Source organism: Eleutherodactylus coqui, chromosome 10, assembly GCF_035609145.1.
Source record: "Eleutherodactylus coqui strain aEleCoq1 chromosome 10, aEleCoq1.hap1, whole genome shotgun sequence".
Classification (NCBI taxonomy): domain Eukaryota; kingdom Metazoa; phylum Chordata; class Amphibia; order Anura; family Eleutherodactylidae; genus Eleutherodactylus; species Eleutherodactylus coqui.
Genome location: NC_089846.1, coordinates 137,584,093 through 137,607,100, shown reverse-complemented (window position 1 = coordinate 137,607,100; position 23,008 = coordinate 137,584,093). Strand labels below are relative to the sequence as shown.

At 48.4% G+C, this 23,008-nt stretch overlaps 1 protein-coding gene across 1 annotated transcript; it reads left to right on the top strand.

The window, feature by feature from the left end:
- Positions 1 to 17: 17 nt before the first annotated feature.
- On the top strand, positions 18 to 20,558 carry TIMM50 (translocase of inner mitochondrial membrane 50). The gene is made up of 11 exons (XM_066581907.1): positions 18 to 189; positions 6,454 to 6,598; positions 6,674 to 6,705; positions 13,518 to 13,539; positions 14,666 to 14,724; positions 14,817 to 14,936; positions 15,464 to 15,568; positions 15,992 to 16,090; positions 17,415 to 17,571; positions 18,585 to 18,691; positions 20,311 to 20,558. Exons 1-11 carry the CDS (start codon positions 37 to 39, stop codon positions 20,413 to 20,415), a joined length of 1,104 nt encoding a protein of 367 aa, XP_066438004.1. The 5' UTR covers positions 18 to 36; the 3' UTR covers positions 20,416 to 20,558.
- Positions 20,559 to 23,008: the final 2,450 nt, after the last annotated feature.

Sequence of the window (23,008 nt, the reverse complement as noted above, 5' to 3'; positions counted from 1 at the left end):
TCCCTGGGATTGGCTGAGCTGCGCAGTGCGAGAAAGATGGCGGCCTCGGTGGTGCCTGCGTGCGGGAGGTCGGTGCGGTTACTGCTGTCTAGCCGGGCGTTGGTAGGCTGCCGGCAGCTGAGCAGCGGGCCGGGGGAGAGTCTGACCGGGGGGGTGCTGCAGGACAAGCTGAGAAGCCAGCAGAAGGAGGTGAGGAGCCGGCTGTCAGTGAGCTGTCACCGTGTGACCTCCCCGTGTACCGTGCCCTGCTGGATGCCCCCTGCCCACCCGGTCATGTGTACCCTGGATAGCTGATAAGTGGCTGTCGTTGGGGTCCACCGGCCCCCTCCCCCCGGGATCATGCGAGTGGTGTGATCCAGGCCCCTTAGTAAATGGCGCGGCGGTGCGTGTACATCATGTGACCTCATCCCTGTCTATAGAGAGAGCGGCGCCATACCCTGTTATCCCTGTAGAATGGCGCGGGGGTCATCGGTGTGCGCTGGAGATTCGGGGGGCACTGAGGGCGCAGTCACGCAGCGTAGTTGACGCCACACAAGCAGATTTACGCTGTCAGGTTGTCCTCGTGTCGTTCTCCACACCGGACGGATCGAGTCATGTGACCGCAGTAATATATAGGTAGCCAGATAATCGCTTCACTCCCCGACCGCTCCTCTGGTAGCGCCATCACATGCTAGATGGTACGGGGCTGCTAGCGCCAACCCTAGGCCACCAGTGCTGAGGGCAGCGGGCACCTACTGTCCAGCACATGGAATGGTAGAGTTGGAACGACCTCCGGGGTCATCGGGTCCTCCAGGGTCATCGGGTCCGACCCCCTGCTCAGAGCAGGATCACTAAATCATCCCAGAGAGATATTTGTTCGGCCTTTGTTTGAAGACTTCCATTGAAGGAGAACTCCCCACCTCCCATGGTAACCTGTTCCACTCATTGATCCCCCTCACTGTCTAATATCTGATCTGTGTCTCCTCCCTTTCAGTTTCATCCCATTGCTTCTAGTCTTTCCTTGTACAGATGAGAATAGGGCTGATCCCTCTGCACTGTGACAGCCCTTCAGATATTTGTAGACCGCTATTAAGGCTCCTCTCAGCCTTCTCTTCTGCTAAACATTCCCAGATCCTTTAACCGTTCCCCATAGGACATGATGTGCAGACCGATCACCATCTTGGTATCTCTTCTCTGAACTTGCTGCAGTTTGTCTGTCTTGTATAAAGTGGGGTGCCCAGAACTGGACCCAGTATTCATGATGAGGTCTGACTAAGGAAGAGTAGAGGGGATAATGACCTCATGTGATCTAGACTCTATGCTTCTCTTAATACATCCCAGAATTGTGTTTGCCTTTTTGGCTGCTGCATCACATTGTTGACTCATGTTCAGTCTATGATCTATTAGTATACCCAAGTCTTTTTCACATGTGCTGCTGCTTAGCCCAATTCCTCCCATTCTGTATGTGCTTTTTCATTTTTCTTGCACAGAGATAGGGTTTTGCACTTCTTATTAAATACCATTCTGTTAGTCGCTCCCACTGTGCAAGCTTGTCTAGATCTTTTTGAATCCTCTCTCCCTCTTCTCTAGTGTAAAGGCCCATTTACACGCAAAACAATCTTTCAAACAATTGAAAGTGATAGTTTTAGTGATCATTTTGCATAAAGTGTTAATGGACACTAATGTCCATTAACACTTTATTAGCTTCATTTGCATGTAAAAGGGCCTCTGGAAGCTGTTTGCAGAGCAAAGCATGTGGTCTGAGCTCTGCACATAGCTTCTTTGTTTTCGCACAGGCAGTTGAAAGAATACAATGTAATCTCCAACTCCCGTGCAGAACACAGCACGCGGTCCCTGTTCTCTTCTCACCAGTTGAACAATGGATATTAAGCTCTTAAAATCATCGTCCAGCCGAAAAGTAAACGATGATCATTTATATGCCATCATTTGAATGAATTGTGAGTGATAATTATTGCGTGTAAAGGGCCTTTAGCCATCCTTCATAACTTTGTATCGTCAGCAAAACTGATCAGTTTCCCATTAATTCCCTCCTCCAGATCATTTATAACAATGTTGACCAACCCTGGGCCCAGGACAGAGCCTTGTGGTCCCCACTTGATACATTCTCCCACTTGGATGTGCAGCCATTTATGACCACTCTTTGAGTACGATCACTCAGCCAGTTGTGAATCCACCTAACAGTCGCCTTATCAATCCCAGATTTGGTCATTTTTTCAATAAGTCTGGTATGAGATACTTTGTCAGATACTTTACTAAAGTCAAGATATACTATATCCACCGCATTTCCCTGATCAACCCAGTCGGTGATTCCGTCATAGAAGGAAATTAGATTAGTCTGGCATGACTTGTTTGTTACAAACCCATGCTGGCTCTGGTTAATTACTCCATTCTCACCCAAGTACTTGCATTTTATGCTGTTTAATAATTTCAGAGATCTTTCCCGGTATAGACGTCAGGCTCACAGGCCAGTAGTTTCCTGGATCCACCTTCTTCCCTTTTTTGAAGCTAGGGACAATATTTGCCCTTTTCCTATCTTCTGGGACTTCTCCTGTTCTCCAGGAATTTTCATAGATTATGGCGAGTGGTTCAGCAATTACCTCTGCTGCTTCCTTCAGTATCCTAGGATGTAATTCATCTGGACCTAAAGACTTGAATTCATGTAAGTTAGCTAAGTGTTCCCTCACCATCTCTCTGCTTATGGATAGCCTCCATTCCTTATTCCCCCAATAGCACAGGGAAGATCAGTTGATGTTACATCTACTTTCTGAGAGAAAACTGATACAAAATAGGAATTTACAAGTTCTGCCTTCTCAGCATCATTCTTAACCAATTCACCATTTTCATTGTGGAAACATCCTATCCTGATCATGCTACCTGGAAGAGAGGAAAGGGCAAAGGAGCCACCGGAGAGCGAGACGGGCAGCTGTATTTCCAGTATAACATGGGATATTTGGCGCGGTGTGGGGGCATCTCATCATGCATGGTGTTTGTAGTCCGTTTTTCTGGGGCCGCATTGCTGCTGTTTGTAACACGTTTATCAGATGTCACACGCTGATGATCAACTAGTCGCATCATTAAATATGTCTAGAGATGTGGCGGCACGTTTATCCAAGGCTTCTGACGCGTATTTGGAGCCGCGTGCTGTCCGTGTTATTACAGCCCCACTATCCCCCACGGGGCTCTGCAGATTGACGTCTTCATGTGAAGCTAGATTCTTATCGCATGTCCTCATCCTTCCCGTATCACAGATGAAGCCGGACGCGGTAAAGCATGATTATGCGTTCTCGCCATATAAATCGGACAGCCCATGTACAGCTGTCTGATGCGAGGTGCGCCTGAGCCTCTCTTAGGGCTTATTCAGACGATCGTATGCGCAAATACGCTCGCCACAATGTATCTGCGCATGGAAGAGGTTGGATGAGATACATTTGCGCACGTCACTGTCCTTTTTGCGCACTGAGGGCCAGTTTACACGCACGACACACCCCTTCCATGGATTAAAAGGCTAATAGCCTAATGAGGTCCAAATGTGTTCTTTTCCCCGCGGTTCTGCGCAGTGTGTCGCCCTTCCCCTTGCTTATTCGCGCACCTCCCACCGACTCCTATGGGGGCCTTTACTGTGCAAAATGTAGAAACCTACAGCAGGTCTGACTTTTTCCGTGCGCCCAAAACACGCCCATAAAAACGGATCCATTGATATTAATGGGTTCTTTACGGTGTTTTGTGGCGGATGTTTAACCCCTTCATGACCCGGCCTATTTTGGGTTTAAGGACGCAATAATTTTTGGCGGATTTTCTTCTCCGTTTATCAAAAGCCATAACTTTTTTTATTTTTCCGTCGGAGCGGCCGTATAAGGGCTTGTTTTTTTGCGTGGCGAACTGTAGTTTTTATCGGTGCCCCTTTTGGGTACAGAGACTAGATTGTAAAACTTTTATTATATTTTTTAATGATAACAGGGAGAGAAAACGCATCAATTCTGCCATAGATTTTTTTTTTTTTTTTTACAGCGTTAATCATGCAGCATAAATGAGACATTCCATTTTTTCTGCGGACCGGTACGGTTACAACGATACCAAAATTCTTACATTTTTTTTTTTAGGTTTTCCCACTTTTCTGCAATAAAAACCCTTTTTTTTTTTTTTTTTTTTTTTGGAAGTCTTTTTTCTTTTCTAAATCTCTGCATTCAAAGTCCTGTAACTTTTTTATTTTTCGATGTACGGCGCTCTATAAGGGCTTATTTTTTGCGAGACGAGCTGTAGTTTTTACTGGTACCATTTTGGGGGTACATACGGCTTTTTTGATCACTTTTATTGCGTTTTTAGTGAGGCAAAATGCAAAAAATTAGCATTTTGCCTCCGTTTTTTAGCGCTTTTTTTGCGTTTTTTTCCCTTGCACAGTCAAAAGTATGTGCAACTTATTGTACGCGTCGTTACGGACGCGACAATACCAAATATGTGGGGTTTTATTTATTTTTTTTACCTTTTTTTATGCTAATCTGAGAAAAAGCATAAAAAATGTTTTTTTAACTTTTTTTTTTATTCATTTTTTTAATCTTTGGGTTTTTTTTTACACTGTTTGTGTCCCCCTGGGGGACTTTGACCACAGCGCTGATGATCGCTGTCATAAGGCATGGCAGAGCTACTGCTTTGCCATGCCTCATCGCTTATACACTGATCTTAGGCACTGGTAACACAGGACGCCAGTGTCCGGCGTCCTGTTACCATGGCGACAGGCCGGGCTTTCGCGATGACATCGCGAGGGCCGGCCGCAGACACAGAGGGAGTCCGCTCCCTCTGTGAACTCTTTCCCTGCCGCGATCTACTTAGATCGCGGCAGGGAAGGGGTTAACAGCGGGGGACGCATCTCTGATGCCCCCCCCCCGCTGTTGCAGCGGGACACCGGCTGTGACTGACAGCCGACTCCCGCTGCGGGATAGCGCGCTAACCCCAGGACGTACGTTTACGCCCTGTTGCGGGAAGTATCAGGCTGCCAGGACGTAAACTTACGCCCTGCAGCGGGAAGGGGTTAATGTGTGCTGAAACGCACACAAACACGGTCGTGTGAAGAAGCTCTTAGTCTGTTTTCCATGGTAGTCCTAGATAGGTGGCGCTGCAGTAAAGGGCTCGCACCTCTCGTTACATTTGGCGCGTCTTGGGCCACCCATTGGCAGCTGCTGAATTCTACCGCAGGACAAGCCTGCCCGGGTTTCCACTATAGTTTACTGGCGTTAATTATAGTAAATCCGCTGCGCTGGGGGCGGCGCCTACGCTTTACCAAGTGGTGGTGAGGGCGGCCGAAGAGGCAGAAAGTTCACAATTGAATTTACACCAAATTTTTTTTGGATTTTTTTTTTTTTTTTTTTTTTATGCCACATTTTGGCGTAAATAGTTCCCCCCCCCTCTTCCTCCTCTCCTGCCCTCCGTGGGGAGTCTCTTATGCCACCCAGTTACTGAGGAAGATTGTAACAGATTGCAGCATCTCTTAAATCTGCCTCCATTTAAGCCCTTTTTTAGACACTTTAAAAATGTGAAGGGAGAAGCGGAGAACCGCAGGAAGTCCCCAAACCTTAGAGCAGAGCCCTACGGGGGCAAACATTGGGAACTCTCCTCCAGCAGAAAGCCGCTGCCCAGCCGGGATGCACCCGGGTGTCTCTAAGGCAGACTTCAAAATGAAAGCTGTTACCTGATTGGTCGCACCGTGCAGCCAGCTGCCTTTTTTCCAGGCTGCAGTCATGTGACCTCACGCATCTTTCCGCTAGGCTCCATGGCGTCACGGCCGGATTCTTAGTGTATGATGGGAAACGGGTTTAGAATTCCCTAAATTCTCTCTATAGAGGAAACACCGGCAGAGTTTATATGAATGTTTCCTGGCATAGATGGCAAGTTTTTAACCCCCTGTATGCCAGTGGATGTTAGTCTGAATCACTACAAGTTATGTCCGCCTTATAAACGCTACTCTTAAAGAATATATGCAGTGTGACCTCCGGGGGGCGCTGTTTACCTGATCCCTGGAAGTCCTAGCAGACGGACCCCCTGTAGGTGATAAATGTTTTGGTGGGATAGCGGCTCCAGTGTATGCCCCCTTCTTTGCCCCACTCCATTTCCTCTACACATGCTACATCCTCGCTCTTCTTCCCCATATTGCGTTTTCCCTCCCTGTTATTCCGATTGCCAGATTGGAGTCGGGAAGGACATTTTTTTTCCCCTTAAATTGGGAAAATTGTCTTCTACCTCACTGGGTTATTTTGCCTTCCTCTGGATCCACATTGGGGGTAATGGGCTGAAGTGGATGGACTTACTGTGTTACTATGTGTCCCCTCTTCTCCCGTGTACTAATAGGCACAGACTCCTCCACCCCGTCCTCGTTAACGCATGCTGATGCCCCTCCCCCAGTTTCTCAGTGATTGTGTGCCCCCCTTATCATCCTGTATCTCCTGCTTTCCCAATCTGCAGGCCTCTCAGGACCCCCAGAGTAATCCGGAATCAGAAGAACAGCAGAAAAAGCAGAAAGAAAACAAAGCGAGAACTAAAAGAATCCTCCTGCGAGCGACGGGAGTTCTGGGCGTCTTGGGGAGCGGCTTGGTGGTCTATACATTCGGTGAGGACCCCGTGTTGTATGACGGGCGCTGGGGGGGGTGATGGTCTCCTTCTGACATCTCTGTTCTCTCTGCAGGTAGCAGCATGTTGGACGAGGAGGGAAATAAGGTAAGTCTGAACCTGCTTTCTGTAAGATGAAGGGCTTCACGTAAGAGGTGGTCTGATCCACCAGAGAGCCGCCATTACACACAGCCATACCTTTACAGCAGAGTTAAAGGGTCATCCCCATGAGAACAGCCTAGTTGACCACCAGGGATGGAGGGGATAGCTTGGGGTCTACAGCCGGGGGACCACCTCTATGCGCTGTAATGGTGGCCATCAGCGGTGGCCTCACAGCATCCATCGATGAGATTACAATAACTTCAAGGGAATCTGTCAGCCACAATTTAGCAATTTAACACAATTTTCCATTCCTGTAGTTGAGCAAATACATTGTTCCTCTAATGCCCAAAGCCTTTTCCTCGTACCCAAGTAATCTGTAGCTGCTGTTGGATGAGCCGCTGCACGCTCTGCAGCCACCAGAAGTCCAGTCTAGTCATGTGGCCTTGTGGGGTCTTCACAGCCGATCCTGGGCTCGTCCCCGATCCTGGGCTCGTCCCCGATCCTGGGCTCGTCCCCGATCCTGGGCTCGTCCCCGATCCTGGGCTCGTCCCCGATCCCTGCTGTGCATCCTCAGTCATGTAACGCAGGACAACTTGCTCATCGGGCTGCGCTGGGGGGGGGGGAGTTTAGCTGCGTCCAACGCTGGGAAAAGACAGGTGGCTCTATTAAAGAGTTAAGTCATTCCAAGGATTTCTGCTGATCGATGGATTTTCCGCGCTGCAGCGTATTTTTCTTTGCCGATCCGCAGCAGCCGGTGTGAAGGGCTGAAAATCAGCTGTTAAAGTTTGGGACTCGATCGCAGCAATTCTTCATTTATGCCGTTTGTTTGTTTGTTTGGGTTTTTTTGTTTTTACGCTGCTTACGGACAAACATAAAAAACACATGCAGTCGTGTGAATGAAAGCGGCCTGCACTGCGTAACGCTGACAACACAGGATTCGGGAGGAGACTAGCGGGTGTCAGGCTTGGCAAACGCATCAATCACCAGGCAGGAGACGGGGCTGCAGTGCAAGGAGAGCCCCCTGGGGATTTAAGGCCTTAACGACAGTTCTGTGCGTTTGGGGTTTGTATGGAGGGAGGTCGGGGGATCAATCCTGCAACAGCTCTGATCTGCAGCGCTGCTGATTGGAGCTGTTAACCCTTTAAATGCCACAATCTATGTTCAGGTGTCCTTTATGGGCCCCCGTGATGAGATTGTGGGGTGCAATACGGTTGCTATATCAGCCAGGGGGCTTCAGAAAGCCTCCAGGGCAGCCATTGCAAAGTGCCTGTCAAGTCATGCTGTGGGGTGGCTTGATAGATTGCCTGTCAGATCACGGTATAATGTAATGCTACGGCACTACATCATACAGCAGGAGCGATCAAAGCATCGCAGGTTCTTGTCCGCTATGGAGGCTAAAAAATAATCAGTTTTAAAGTTTATTTATTAACCCCTGCACTCCACAAGACGTAAATGTACGTCCTGGCTGCGGGGTACTTAACGCAACGGGGCGTACAGTTATGTCCTGAGGTTAGCAAGAGATCCTACCCTGTCCGTCGGCAGGAGCCGGCTGTCAACGATAGCCAGCCCCCCCGCCCCCCCCCCCCCCCCCCCGCAACAGCGGGGGCGCATCGGAAAAGCAACCCGCGCTGGTAACCCCTTCACTGCTGCAATCTATGTAGATCGCGGCATGCAGAGGGTTCACAGAGGGAGCGCGCTCTGTGATGTCATTGGGTTCTCACGATATAATTGCGGAGAGCCCGACGGGTTGCCATGGCAATAGTACGCCAGATACAGGCATCCTGCATTGCCAGTACCTATGATCTCTAATACAAGCGATAAGGCGTTGCAGGACAGAAGTCCTTATCAGAGCTGCTATTGTACAAGTCCCCTACAGGGACAGAAAAAGTGTAAAAATTAAGAGAAAAAAAAATTTTATATATAAAAATTATTATAGTTTTTAAATTAAAATCCCACATATTTGGTATCGCCGTATCTGTATAGACACGTAGATTCAATCGCCCCACTTTTTATCCTGCAGTGAAAAGCCTAAAAAACGGAGGCCAAATGGTCATTTTTTTGCATTTTTTGGGGGGGGCAAAATGAAATAAAAGTGATCAAAAAAGCCGTATGCACCTAAAAATGGTACCAATAAAAACTACAGATTGTCTCGCGAGAAACAAGCCCTCACAGAGCTCCGTCTATGGGAAAATAAAGTTATAGGATTTTGAATGCAGCGATTTAGAAAAAAATAATTTCCAAAAAAAGGGTTCTTATTGCGAAAAAATGGAAAACCTTAAAAAAAAAATTATAAGAATTTTGGCCCCGTTGTAATCGTACCGGCCCGCAGAAAAAATGTATTGTGTCATTTATGCTGCGTGATTAACGTTGTAAAGAAAAAAAATCTAAGGCAGAAATGATGCGTTTTCTCTCCCTGCGATCATAAAAAAATTAAGTTTTCCAATATAGTCAATGTACCCAAAAACGGCACCAATAAAAACTACAGCTAACCGAGCAAAACCCATCCCTTATACGGGCGCGTCGGCAGAAAGATAAAAAAGTTATAGGTTTTGAAAAATTGAGATGAAAGTCCGCTGAAAATCGTTGTCCTTAAGGGGTTTAAAAAATGTTTTGCGATATTTATGATGAAAATCTAAATAAAAAAAAAAACCAAAACCCCACATATTTAGTATTGCTGCGTCCATGTGGGCCGATCTATCCAAGTAAGACTTAGCTGCAGGTCTGCATGTTGTTGAACTGTATGAAGAACTATTGCAGTACTTATAACGCACCACAAGGGGGCAGTGTTGCTCTGTTCACGCCTCATTCTCTTCTGTAGAGCTTCAATAGGGGGAGCATGGCTGAAGCATGTGGTCCCAGCAGTATGTGGGACATATATTGTCAGGGGTGGGGGACGTATACTAACCATTCTCATCAGTACAAATGGCCTGTATGAACAGGATCCTACGTCTCAGCACCAGCCCTTTAGGGTACAAGAATGATGTACCACTAGGGGGCAGTCTGGTTCTTCTACAGTCGGGCTTCTATTACAGGAAAGTACTTGAGCGCCTCACAATTATCCCAACAATCACCTCGGCGATGACCACTCAGAGTGCGCCAGAGATCCCTTCCGGCCGCTCGCCACCATTCAGGGTAAACGGGCAGACGGTCAACCTTCTGGGAGCGAAATCCTCCTTGTGTTGGGGGTCTTATGTGCGTTCCGATCCTCTTGTGCGAGTTTCACAGATCAGAACTGTTTTGCATTGATTTCGATGGTGAACCTCCTATCACTCGCATGCGACGTATGTAGGTCCCATGAGACCAATGGGCGATGCGTTCCGAGGAGCGCGAAAAAATAGAACACACCACGATTTTTTCCTGCACAGCATCTCGGTGAGGAGAAAACGTCCCTCGTGTGTAATCAAAGAGTTCGTATTCGCTGGAGGTTTGTGAGTTTCGCAACGCACAAATCTCACGCTAAATTCTCGGCCACGTGAAAAATAAAAAAAAAAATCTGATAAAGCCCTCCTCCCCCGATCTCTGAAGCTCCGTTCACACACGGCACATCACAACCAGGCATCTCATCCACATGTTAGAGGCCGGCCTTCACGGGAGGTCGGGTCATACTGGCGATTTTCACCACGGATTTAACCCTTTCATACGAGCGGTGAATCCTTGCGGATCTGACGAAGCGCGGCGATGTTTCTGCAGACTTCTCACGGCACAGAATCCTTCCTGCCTGTAAATGTCCTAAATAACCCCAAAATGAATTCTACCTCCAAGTCGGAAACCAGACCCTAAAAATTCCCACCACAGAAAGCCTTCCTTCCCCCTTCCTGTCTGACAGCCCTCCGTGTGGCCAGCATCGGGGTCTTGTGTACCCGGCCCTCCTGACTGTCACCCACTACACCCCACTGCGTACTTTACCTGGCCAGATTAATGGTCACGCCATTGTGGAAGAAACCGGCCAATAGGATCTCCCATAAGTCGTACAAAGCCATTCCGAATGAACGAGAAACCCTGTATATAAAACTGGGATACCCCTTTAAGGGTTTCCCCAGCGATCGGGGGGATTGTATATGTGTTCGACTCTTTGTGCACGGAGATTTTTTTCTAAAGCCCTATTTATATGTCCTGCATAATCGGAGGACCCCCAACGATCCCGAGATTGGGGGGGTCTGGCTGGTTCCCAGGAGGATGGAGTGGAGGCGGCTCGGGTGCCCCTGCCTCATTCACCCCAATGACAGCGCCAGAGATAACAGAACTGTCAGCCTTCGGCGCTGTCATTGAGGTGGATGGGAGCAGCTTCATGACCTCCATTCACTCAGGGACTGACCGAACCCCCGTTCTTCGGATTGGCGGGGGTCCCAGCAGTCAGACTTCACACTGATCGCAGTTATTCCCTGTCCTGCGGATACGGGGTTATTTTATAACTTGACAAACCCCTTCAGTGCCGGTGTGAATTTAGCCTTATGACCCAATTAGACGGGACGACAGTCGTCTAAATGACCACATGAGCGCTGATGTCACCGCTGCGGTCATTGACGCTTGTGCAGAGCGTTCAGACAGATCACCGCCGGATCGCGGGCTTTTCGCTCAGCGCTTCACGTTGTATGGGAGACGCTGAGCCGGGAGCGTTTACACACGCAAAATATATATATATATCTCTCTCAACTTGTCGTCAAGTGTTTGTATTCTATAAAGTGGTGATCATCGAAGTAGAGTGGCTGATACCAGAGAACAAATGACATTCAGCCGCACAGTAGTTGGCAATAAGATGGGAGCTGGAGGCCTTTTAGTAAAGTGATCTAATCTAATCTTGGGCTTGTGTGGGGTTGTTCCCAGGCTGTCTGGGCTGTAATCTGCTCTCCTGGGAATATCACACACGGTATATAATGGAGCCCACTTTACAGCCAGGTGATAAGTGTGTCCCTCCCCAATGTGCCGACTTGTGCCGCCGGCCGCAGCTTCCTCTCACTCCTCTTTGAAGCATGGGAAGGATGTCAGACGGAGGGTATAAAGCCCCTTTTACTGTTAAGAGGGGTATGTGAAGAGGAAGTTGGCAGCATCTTTCCCACGCTTTGAAGATTGCGCCACACAAGGATATTAAAGGGCAAGAACTGATGGCAGCGGCTGGAGACCCCCCCCCCCCCCCCCCCAATAGGGCATGTCCCAAAAACCGCAAACGCTCACCTTAAGTCATGTATTGGGGGATGCAGGAACTGTAGCTACTCCAGAAGCTGTCATGGCGGCCGGTTATCACCCAGCTTTACCGGATGTAGCTGATTAAAAAACCTGGCATAATGGAGTTTTGCTCCACTTGACATGAAGTGGGGGACTGGAGAATGTCTGGGAGGGGTCTCTAGTTTGGGCTCGGTGGGGTTTGGTCCTGGTCGGAGCAGTAGTCCTTAGTCTGACATATTGCAGGTATGTCTACGTTTGCTACTGTCCCTTTAATTTCCTGCTTCCTGTTCACACCTCGGCTTCCCCTCCTGGCCTTTGATATGCGCCGGCTGTCCCGGCCACCCTGCCCCTCCACTGGGCACGCTCCTGGGTGTCTCCCGGCTTTGATATTTATTGTGTGTTTAGCAGCACACTTCTGCATTGTTCCGGCTCTCACAACTTCTACATAATTGTTCCTCTTGTCTCACGTGTGCGATGGTTGTATACTGGGGTGGGGGGCACGAGCCGTATACGGGGGGGGGGGGCACGAGCCGTATGTGCACCACCCTGCAAATATCCCACTCTATGTCGGTAGCCTACACTGATGGTCACTTCATTATAGCCCCCATCTGGCAGCGCGTTGGACTCCTCTTGGCCATCAGAACGGAACAATTCATCCTGGTGGAGGTTCCACTAGGTGCTGGAATCGTTCTACAGGAATATCGGCCCCTGCGGACAGGAGGCTTCTTATAGTTGCTGCAGATTACATGGCGGTGCTGACATGGTCTTACAGGCTTACAGGAAGGGGTCATCGATTCATGCTGCTTGTGCCAAATTCTGACCTCCCAGCAGCACGGAGCAACAGAAATCTGGATCCATCTGACCAGGAGATGCTTTTCCACTTATCAGTGATACAGTTTTTGCTCTTTTCGCCACTGGAGTCTCACCTTTCTGTTCTCCTTGGACCGCAGTGGCGCTGGCTGTCTGGTGTTGTAGCTCCTCCGTGTTCCTGTACAACAGTTTAGTACGTTCGGATGTGTTAAATGGAGGACCATCGTTGTGTTCAGCTGCAACGTACCTGACTGCACCGCCTATATATCAGAACGATTCCTGACATCCTCCGCTGACCCCTTTCAGTGATGAGTTGTTGCCACCCACAGGATCCCCTTTCACTGCATGTTCTTCTTCGATCGCGCCATTCTCTGTATAGTCTCCATATCATTGCATGAGAACCCCACAAGGTTGGCGGGGTATAAATCCTGACCCCCACCGGGGTGACCGGCCTTGTTGGAAATCACTTGATCTTTTTCCCATCTAATGGGGATTAACACTGAAACTGATCCACGGAAATCTTGTCATGTGATTTTATGCCGCACCCCGGGGGTCACGGGGATAACCTGTATACAAGGGCGGTCCAGTTGGTAAAGGGCCGGGGGCTCTAATAGAGGTCATTTAGTGTAGATTTAGTGATGGATCAGTGAGCCGGGAGGACATGATCAGCCCCCCGTCAGGATTACCGGGCCGCCCACAAGTAACACTAATATCTGTAGGTCTGTGTACATGTAAAGTGGCTTAATAGCCCCCAGCGGCCCCACCACGGACCTGCGGACCGGCGCTGCTCTGTATAGTGTGTGGAGATGTTCCTGCTCATTCTTTCATCTCTTTATCTTTCCTAGATCCCCGATGAGTTTGATAATGGTGAGTTCAAGGACCTTCTACTATCTTCACGCTGGGGTCACTACATTAGAGGGCTTGTCTCATGGCTGACATTGGCCTCACTAATTCTGGTCTGACTGAGTATGAAGGGCTGACGGGGCTTCCTCTGGAGAAAGTGATCTACGCTGCCCCCTACTCATCAACGAAGTTATAGAGGTCGGATATTAAAGGGAACCAGGCAACACCTCGGACCCTCAAACTACTTTATGGGGCTCAAAGTGAGGGAAGCGGGCGCCGTGTTTGATGCTCGCTCTGTTCCTGCGCGGTGTCCCCCCAAGTTCTGCGCGTACGCAGCGTGACTCTTCAGCCCGCTTTGTGCGTGTGCTCTCCCATTTGTCTCTATGGCAGAGCGTGTGCACAGCCTTGTGAAGAGTCATGCTTTGTGTGCGCAGGTACAAGGTATCTGAGTATCCAACACAGCTCCCCGAATTCCACATTCCCTCCCCTAACATAGTTTTATGGGGCTCAAAGGTGATGACCGGTTCCCACGTAAAGGCTTGAGTCAGAATTTTGTACTGATGACCTTTCCTTGGGATAGGCCATCAATACAAAGATCAGTGGGGTTTTGACTCCCGCCACCCCTACTGACTTGGCATATTGAATGAAAGGGCTGCGTAATTCCACATCTTCTTCAGTGTCTACCAGGTACAGTGCTGTCCTCTAAGTGGCATCTGTGCCTGGTATTACAGATCTGTCTTGTTCACTTGGATAGGAATGAGCTGTAATACCAGGCACAGCCACTACAAAATGTATGGAGCTGTATCTGGTAAGCAATGAAGAGATCATGGCCCCTTGAAATGGCCGATTGGTGCCGGGAGTGAGACTTCCACAATCCGATAATATTGATGACCTATAGTGAGGCTAGGCGATTGGTATCAAAAGTCCAAGAAAGCCCGTAGGATGCCATTAATGTGTGTCGGGAGTCAACGCCTTGAGAATGGCTTCTTTCGATGACCCTCTCCATGGATGTAATAGATGGGGTCCCCTATTGTGGACAGGAGGAGTTACCACATGAATATTAACTATCTGTGTGTCTGTGCCAGAAGAAAGCGGCTATGCTTTTCTGATTCCATACAACCCCTTTAACCGCTCACTATTCCTTTTGCAGATCCTCCAGTTCTGCAGCAGGTTAAACGGACTTACCAATACTTCAAGGACTACCGGCAGGTGAGTGGCCACTGGCTGGAACTCTCCCTCCCCCTCCTGCCTTTACCTGTGTCCCTTTTGCCCAGCTTGTCCCTCTTCCTTCCATTTCATAGATGATCATAGAACCTACAAGTCCCAAACTGCTGCCGGATCCACTGAAGGAGCCGTATTACCAGCCGCCTTACACGCTAGTCCTGGAGCTGAAGAACGTCCTGCTCCATCCTGAGTGGTCGGTACGTCTTCAGCCCTGAACCCCCTTCTACACCGCGCTGCAGCTGTAGTTCTTGCACCTTCCTATTAAGACCCAGCGATGGCGTGGGTGCAGGATCTGTGCCCGCATCATCTGCAGCAGCTGTCAGCTATAACACAACTCTGCCACGCTGCAGCAATGACTGGGATCTGAGCAAGTGTTACACTCGTCTGTTTAACCCCTTAACGACAAAAGGCGTAGGGTTACGTCCTGATTGTTCGGGGTGTTCCGGCAACAGCTCTGGTAAGCCGCGCTGCTCATCAGAGCTGTTAACCCTTTAAATGCCGCTGTCAATTCTGACCATGGTGGGGGTTCCCCTTTTACGGGCTTATAGGGGTTGTTTAGATTACTTTTTCTCTTTCCCCTCTTGAGCTGTGCCTGGTATCACAGTTTAGTCCAATTCAAATGAAATGGTGCAGTACCAGACACGGCCTGTAGGCAGGGGGTGCTTTAATATTATGAGAGTCCTTGTTGTCTGCTTCCTGCCCTGATGTTCTGCTCTGCTTCCAGTTAGAAACAGGTTGGCGGTTCAAGAAGCGGGCCGGCATCGACAACTTGTTCCAGCAACTGGCACCTCTCTATGAAATAGTTATATTTACCGCTGAAACTGGCATGGTAGGTATGAGCTGCGCTGTGCTTCCCCTCGCCATCCTGCTGCAAGGAAACTGTAGTAGTCAATACCAGCTGGTCATTTAAATGGGCAGATTGGGGTCCAACAGAACAGGAGACGCTCTTACATAGCAACTCTCCATTCTGGCTCCTAGAGGGAAGGTCACGAACCGGAGGGACTCCGCCATGATGTCCGTAGCCACTAATGGGGCTGATGTAAAGGGGTGGTCTTCCACATAAGAGCCCCGTGGCTTCCGTTCTACCTCATCAAGTCATGCATGTAAATAAAACTGTGGCCCCTCCTTTCTGGCAATCCGTTGGGGTCCCAGCACCCAGACCTCCCTTCTCCGAACACTAGATCCTCTGACCTCCTCAGGAAAAACAGAAGTGGCTTTTAACGCAACCCCTTTAATGTGCTTTGTCTTCCAGACTGCATTCCCCCTCATCGACAGCTTAGACCCTCACGGTTTTGTATCCTATCGGCTTTTCCGAGATGCCACGCGGTACTCCGAAGGACACCATGTAAAGGTACAGCTAATCCATGAGGTCTTCCAGAGTTGTCAAGAAGTTGTGCCTCTCTCCTCTACCTCGCCGACCGGACCTGTTGGCTAGGATTGTGTGGACTTTGGCGAAAATGGGAGTGCCCCTTTGAAGTCCAACAGACTCCCAACATCCCAGAGCTTGAATGTCCATCATGTGCCGCAATACTTCTGCTTTACTCATCTTGATTATTAATCCTATGAGACTTGATTCTCCATCCTGTTGGTCTCCTGTTGGTGTATTGTGTGCCCAGGACTGGCTGCAGGGTAGATGTGATCCTCATATAGACTCCAAGGAGGAATTATAGATTTAGGTGTGAACGGAGACGCTACCTTACAAAGTTACTCGAGTCTTCGTATAGAAGGGGCTTTCCTGGAATTTATAGTGATGGTCTCCACAAGATGGACCCTCAATGTTATCGGTGGGGACCCCTCAGGATCAGTAGAGTGCTTTGGCCCCTTCACTGTAAATTCCTGCAACCCCTTAAGGACCAGACACTTCATAGGGATTCTACCCATTTTTCCTGCCCCCCTCCCCCCCCGTGACATAGGGCTATTTTTTTAATATGTTTTATTAATGTTTTTTTTCTCCCTCTTTCCTTTTTGGTTTTTAAATTTTATTGGGGGTAAAAAGCTAAAGAATTTTTTTTTTTTAAATTTTATTTGTTTAGTTTTGTTATAAAAATAGTATATTTACGCTAAAATAAAGTATGGGAATGGGTTATTTTTGATATATAATATGTATAGTTTTGGATTACAGGGCGCACGCAGCATCGGCTTTGGGTCATATTCTTTTTTTTTTTTTTTGTATATTTTTATTCAGTAATTTTTTTTTACCTGTTTTTGTACCTTTTTTTTATTTCCCACTTTTCCCTGTATCTGCGGCTCCTGTGGATGCACCAGCTGCAGAGGAAAGCATTCCCCTGTAGTGACAGTAGTCACTGGCAGAGCTGATCAGGGTCTACTAGGATCCTGCAGCTCTGCTCTAACACGGGGCTCTCGGCGGTTATGTCATCGCCAGGTCATGTAGTGGAGGGAACCCTTCTACTTCTTAGTACATAGCGCTCATTGAACACTATGTACCCGGGAAAGGAGAAGACGGGGTTTAAAAAACACTTCTCACTTTCCTTTTGGGTTCTCAACTGTGTCTGACAGCTGAGTCTGATCTGCTTGATTGCAGGAGCAGAGGCTTTAATGCCACACCGTACGTCTATCTGCTGGGCCTTAATGGGCTAAGCTGTGACATACTGTACAAGAGGAGCGTTTCATTGATATTTGTGTGCTGACCTATTCTGCATTGTCTTTCTGCACAGGACATTTCGTGTCTGAACAGGGACCCCTCACGGGTAGTGATCATAGATTGTAACCGAGAAGCATTTAGCCTCCAGCCTTACAACGGCCTCGCTATAAAGTCATGGGACGGAAACTCCGAGGACCGGGCGCTCTACGACCTCACCGCCTTCCTGAAGAGTGAGTGTGCCCTACCAGCTTACCTCCCTAGAAGTGATGACTGCGATGTACACCACACACTGGAGGCAGCCGTTATATGTGATTAACCAAATGTATATAGTGCTAACCTATTCCGCAGCGCTGTACACACCTGTCATATCTCTAACACTGGGGACCGTTTCATAGAAAGCCAATGGGCTCCTCTCTATGTTCTGGTGCCGATCGGGGAGCGCATACAAACTCCATGTAGATGTGCGCCTGGCCGAGATCGAATCTAAGACCCCACTGCTATAAAACTGTGCTGCTTACCACTGAGCCACCAGGTGCATTTATTACAGAATAGGGACTTTAAAGAGACTTGTGACATGGGTAATATCAGGATTCATGTATAGTTGTAGCCCGGGGCCCATTTTCATAGTGCGGGTTGCGTTTTAAAAAGTTGGAAGGCAAGAGTTCTTATGGCTGGGGGTGAAGAGCTCCGTGCAGCCGGGATCTGTTATGGCAGAAAGGGGTTGTCGGACTCTCCCAAAAATTTGCACATGGGTAAAAATTCCAATGTTTAACCCCTCTGTTCATTGTTAGCTTGTGGCGTTAGCATTCGGGGCCACATACTTGGCGATGGCAGCCACTAGCTGGCTGCACACGTCAGCTGGAGTTCGTGGTTGACTGGTGGCACAGGAAGAGTGACAGATCTTAAAGGGAGTCTGTCAGGTCCTTTAGGGCTATTAAATAACCATTGGGCACTGCAATCTCAGCATGCATTGGTACCGCTGTCAATCAAAAGTGTGGCATTGGGCAGGATTTACTGAAATCCCCTTTAATGCCCAGTAGGTATGGTGAGGTATGTCCCATTCTTGGTGCCATATTAATGCAGGCTTCCCAAGCTGGACCGGTTGGTTAGGCTCCCAACGCTGTAGTTCTGGAGCAGTGTGCCATTCGTACTGGTGGTCTCTGGTAATGACAGCTGCCCTCCCTGCATGGGTGACGGGATGACTGCAAGCCCTATAGTTTCTGAATGTCCTCTTTCTCTACAGCCATCGCGACTAGTGGAGTGAGTGATGTCCGCACAGTCCTGGAGAACTACTCCCTTGAGGAAGACCCCTTAGAAGCATTTAAACGTCGGCAGGCCCAGCTGGAGCAGGTACAGTGCTGTCATGTTATATGTGGGGGGATGGGCAGCCATCTTTCTGCCGCAGACAGTATAAATATATTGAAGTGGTTGTAGGGACTGACTGCTACACAACAACCAGTAAGAGCGCCTTCACACAGGTATAAATGCTGCAATAACTGCCCAAAGCTTACAGAACAAGCCAACGGGGCGAGATTTGTTGTTTTTAAGGGCAGTTATTTGCTGCGGAATCAACAGTGGGCGTCCGCACCGCGGATCCGCAGCAAATGGCGTTTGTAGAAATTGTAGCATGCTCCGTTTTTCCACGGATTCTGCGCTGATGGCTTCCATTGAAGTCCATGGATGGCGTCCAATCCGCGGCCCGTCCGCAATAAACATAAAAAGACATTGAAAAAAAGTCTGTACTGCGCCTGTGAATCCCTGATGAGGCTCATCGTCGGCACGCTGAAAAACAACCATGAGCGACGGGAGAGCAAAAACTGCAGGATGTCAGCGCAGCTACACAACCATTAGCGCTCAAAAGACGGCTGAGCGTTTTTTTTTGTTTGTGTTTTTTTGTCATTGTCTAAATCAGCCTTTAAGTAGCTAATTAGCTGTTCAGTTATGCAAAGATGATCGCTCAGAATGGTCACTCGCTGTCTAAGCAATTTATCTTTCCGTGTGAAGGAGCCACAACTTACCCCGTCCCACTCCCTGTGCCCATCAGATACTACCCGGCTCCTCTCCGCGCTCCGTGGCCACACGCTGGGGAAGTTCTTGTTCACACGATAGGAGCCAACAAGTGTTGTTCTGCTTCATTTGGGCTAGTATAGTTCTATAGGAAAACCCCTTCCAATCCCGTGGGCCCCTGCAGAGAAGCATACTGCCCTGTATACATGGTTTTTCAGAACCGTAGCCAGTATCAGAGTTTGGAGCCTCCCCTGAAGGTATACGTCTGTGGACACTCTGCAAGTATGCCTTCGATGGAAGGGTCTGACAAGATGTCAACAGACCCTTAGGCCAAATTTGCACGGGCAGATTTGATTTGCAGAATCCACATGGGTCACCGGCACAGAAGATCCGCAATTCAAAGTGCCCCTAGGGAAGCATTGGCACCCGCAACTGAATTTAAGCATGTAGATTGGATTTGCTGACCGTTGAGTGTGGAAAACAAAATTACAGCACGTTCCATTTCAGTGCGGCTTTCGCGCGAATGGACTCGATAAAAGTCAAAGGGTGCGGCCGATCTGCGGTGCATCTGTAAATACAACTGCGGACTTGAAGGCTAAAATTAATCGGGGGTGTAGGGTTGAATGATCTGCAGTACATCCGTGCAGAAAAACCATTACATCCGCGATCTCCAGCAAAGGCTTTCCGCAGGTCTCCCGCTGCGGAAATCCACATGCAGAATCCGATCCGCCTGTGGTCTGGAGGCCTTAGGTGGCCTGCCCTGTAATATGCTGTCCCAGGTAACACATTTGTGACTGCCATATGGTTATGGCCGGGCCATCCTGTGCCTGACGTGGGGCTATGAGGTTTCTGTGATCTTTGCCTGTCCCAGCGTCTTAGTCTTGGCCTTCAGTGGCCGATTACTATATACTTGCATAGACCATACATACATTATAGGTTTCTCCCTTTTCCTTCCCCTCCAGGAGGAGCAGCAGAGACTAGCAGAACTCTCCCAGCTCAATAAGAGACAATCCATGTCATTAGGTTCCATCACCGGACGGTTTTGGCCTCGCTCTAAACAGCAGTGACCTCAGCAGTACGTAGGGGCTACTTAAGATGAAGACTGAAGCGTACGAGCCGCCCGCCATCCCTGTATATAGAACGGACATAGTCTTTCCATTGGACGTCTGGTTGCATCGTGTGAATATGAATAAACTATTTTGTAGACTTATTTTGTTACGTTCGTTATTCCAGTTATTGCTGAATTTCTCCACCCAACCCCCCATCTGTATGTTGTGCGCTGAAACCACCTTCATGTCTGCTGCTCGGACCAGCCAGACATTCACAAGGCTGCATGTAGTGCTCTAGTCGTACAGCACCAGAGCTATTGGGCACTGCTGTCGAGAATGCCATACGGTGGCATCGTGTATGTATGTGTGTGTCTGGCATGGTGGCTGCAGACCTCCCACAGTCAGACCGCAACCGGAGGAACTGAAGAACACAATTGTCCCTCCCTTACCAGATATTTGGATGTATAACGGCTCCGTACTGGGGATAGAAAACTTCAAGAAAACACGTCTCCTTCCTTTATCAAAATGGTAACCTTAATCGTCCTTGTTGCGCATTCTGTAAAGAGGAGAGCTAACTGATTGTTAAAGGAGGAGTTTGTAGCGCTCTTTTGCAGGATTTTTGGGGATGCTTGAAATATAAGCCCTACCCTGAAAATAAGCCCTGGCTGCATTTAAAAAAAAAAAAAATACATGACTTAACAGGTGCTGCTGTTTGTAGTCTTCAGCCAGCGCTTCCTGGTAAGGGGGTTAAAAAAGCCTGCCTTCAGGAAACACTGGAGTGATTGGTTCTCAAGCGCCGTGGCTCAGCCAATCACTCCAGTGCTTCCTGCGATTGGCTCTTGAGCGCCACAGCTCAGCCAATCCTTGTGGCTGGAACAGCTCTGTCTCTGGACAGAACCAAACAGTGCCAGATGGACCGCTTTTGACTATGATGGGTTCCGTCCACTTTCTGCCCAACTTTTGGATGGAAGAAACAGCTGCCTGAGCCGGATCTGTGCCGCAACGTCCAGCTGGAGGCTTCAGCAAAGATGTTCTCAAATCTCCCAGATTTTTGGGTTTGGGTTGAAACAGTCCAAAGCAAAGCCCCCAGTGGACCCCAGCGGCGCCCGATGGGACCTGTTGGTTTATAATGCAAGTTTGCCCGATTCCACCAAGGAATTTGATGGAGAATTGTAGCGCCGAGTGACGCACTATCGTCTTGTCGAAAACTGCAATCTGATAAAGAGGCTCCTAGTAAGGTTCCTGAGGCGGATGTGAACAGTCTTGGCTCGCCATCATTTTATGTTTCTGCCCAATTTATAGAAAACCAGTTAATTTAAAAAAAATATTTTTCTATTTTGTGAGGGTTAAGTGCCCTGGTGGGCGGTGCCTGCGTGAACCCTATCATATGTAAATGTATTGATCGCTCCGGGTTATAAACCATCTGGGCCATTTGCATAACGACATCAGAGCAGCTGTAATTGTATCTGCTGTCCGGCGATCGCCGTCTGCTGGATTGTTCTCTCTAAAGATCATAAAGAAAAAGTTTTGGATAGTAAACAAGAGGAGCCAAAAATCCGGTTGTGGAGATCCTGAAGGGTCCGGAGTGTCGGGGATTGGGTGGAATTCATAAAATACAACTACAAAGTGATGTATAGAGGGACTGAGCGAGCGGGACGCAGAGCCGTGGACTCCGGATTCATCATTAGTTACGACGTGGCCCGGGGGAAGAGCCATAAATTATGGAAGCCGAGCAGAAGGTTTGTTTCACATGTAACTTTTTTTTTCTTAAACTGCAGTTTTTGCAGATTTTCATGCAGAAGTGGCTTTAGAAGGCCCACGGCCGCCGTCAGTAGTGTTATCGCTATTTATAATATCAAAGCAATAAAAAGCAAAAACCTTTTTGGCATCGCTGTCCGTAAAAGTTCAATCTATCAAAGTTACTCATTATTTGTCCTACGTGGCGATCGTTGTTAGAGGTACACAACGCCAGAACGGGTATATTGGGTCACCCCATCTCCAAGAAAAAAAGGGTATTAAGTTGTATGAACTCCAAAATGGTACCAATAGAAACTACAGGATGTCCTGCAAAAAAGGAGCCCAACGGAAAATGTAAAAAAATGATGGCGGTCAGAAGATGGCGGCTGAAATATATATGTATAGTTTATTAAAGTGGTACTGACCCCCAGAATAAAGTTGTCATGTAAACTGTATAAAGACCACCCAAAGATGTTGGAATTATATTTTGGTTTTTTCCATTTCACTTAAAGTGTTTCGGTACATCAGTTAGCATAATTAAAAAATACGACTCGTCCCGCAGAAAACGAGCCCTCGTTTAATTTCTGCAGAAAGCCCAGAGCGGCGGACGCACACAGTGTGAAGGTGCCCGAGGTTCAGGCCTCCGTCTTTTTTGCGAAAAAAACGCTGCATCCAGATGTTGCCTGTAGGTGATAGAAGATATAAATGGGTTGCGCATTTCTGTCCAACTAGGAAAACGGACCTGGACGAACACCGAGTGAAATGAAGACGTCACACGGACCGGAAATACTGCGGACATTTCACGGTATTTACAGGGGATTTAAAAATCACACGGTACAGAAAGGTTCCCAACAAATCCGCAGCGTGTTTGGGA

What these genes read in the sequence shown, in the direction of transcription:
- TIMM50 (XM_066581907.1), top strand. Translation starts at nt 37, where the DNA reads ATGGCGGCCTCGGTGGTGCCTGCGTGCGGGAGGTCGGTGCGGTTACTG. An exon ending in CTTGGTGGTCTATACATTCG is followed by an intron (nt 6,599 to 6,673) that starts GTGAGGACCCCG and finishes TTCTCTCTGCAG; the next exon opens with GTAGCAGCATGTTGGACGAG. An exon ending in CCCCGATGAGTTTGATAATG is followed by an intron (nt 13,540 to 14,665) that starts GTGAGTTCAAGG and finishes TTCCTTTTGCAG; the next exon opens with ATCCTCCAGTTCTGCAGCAG.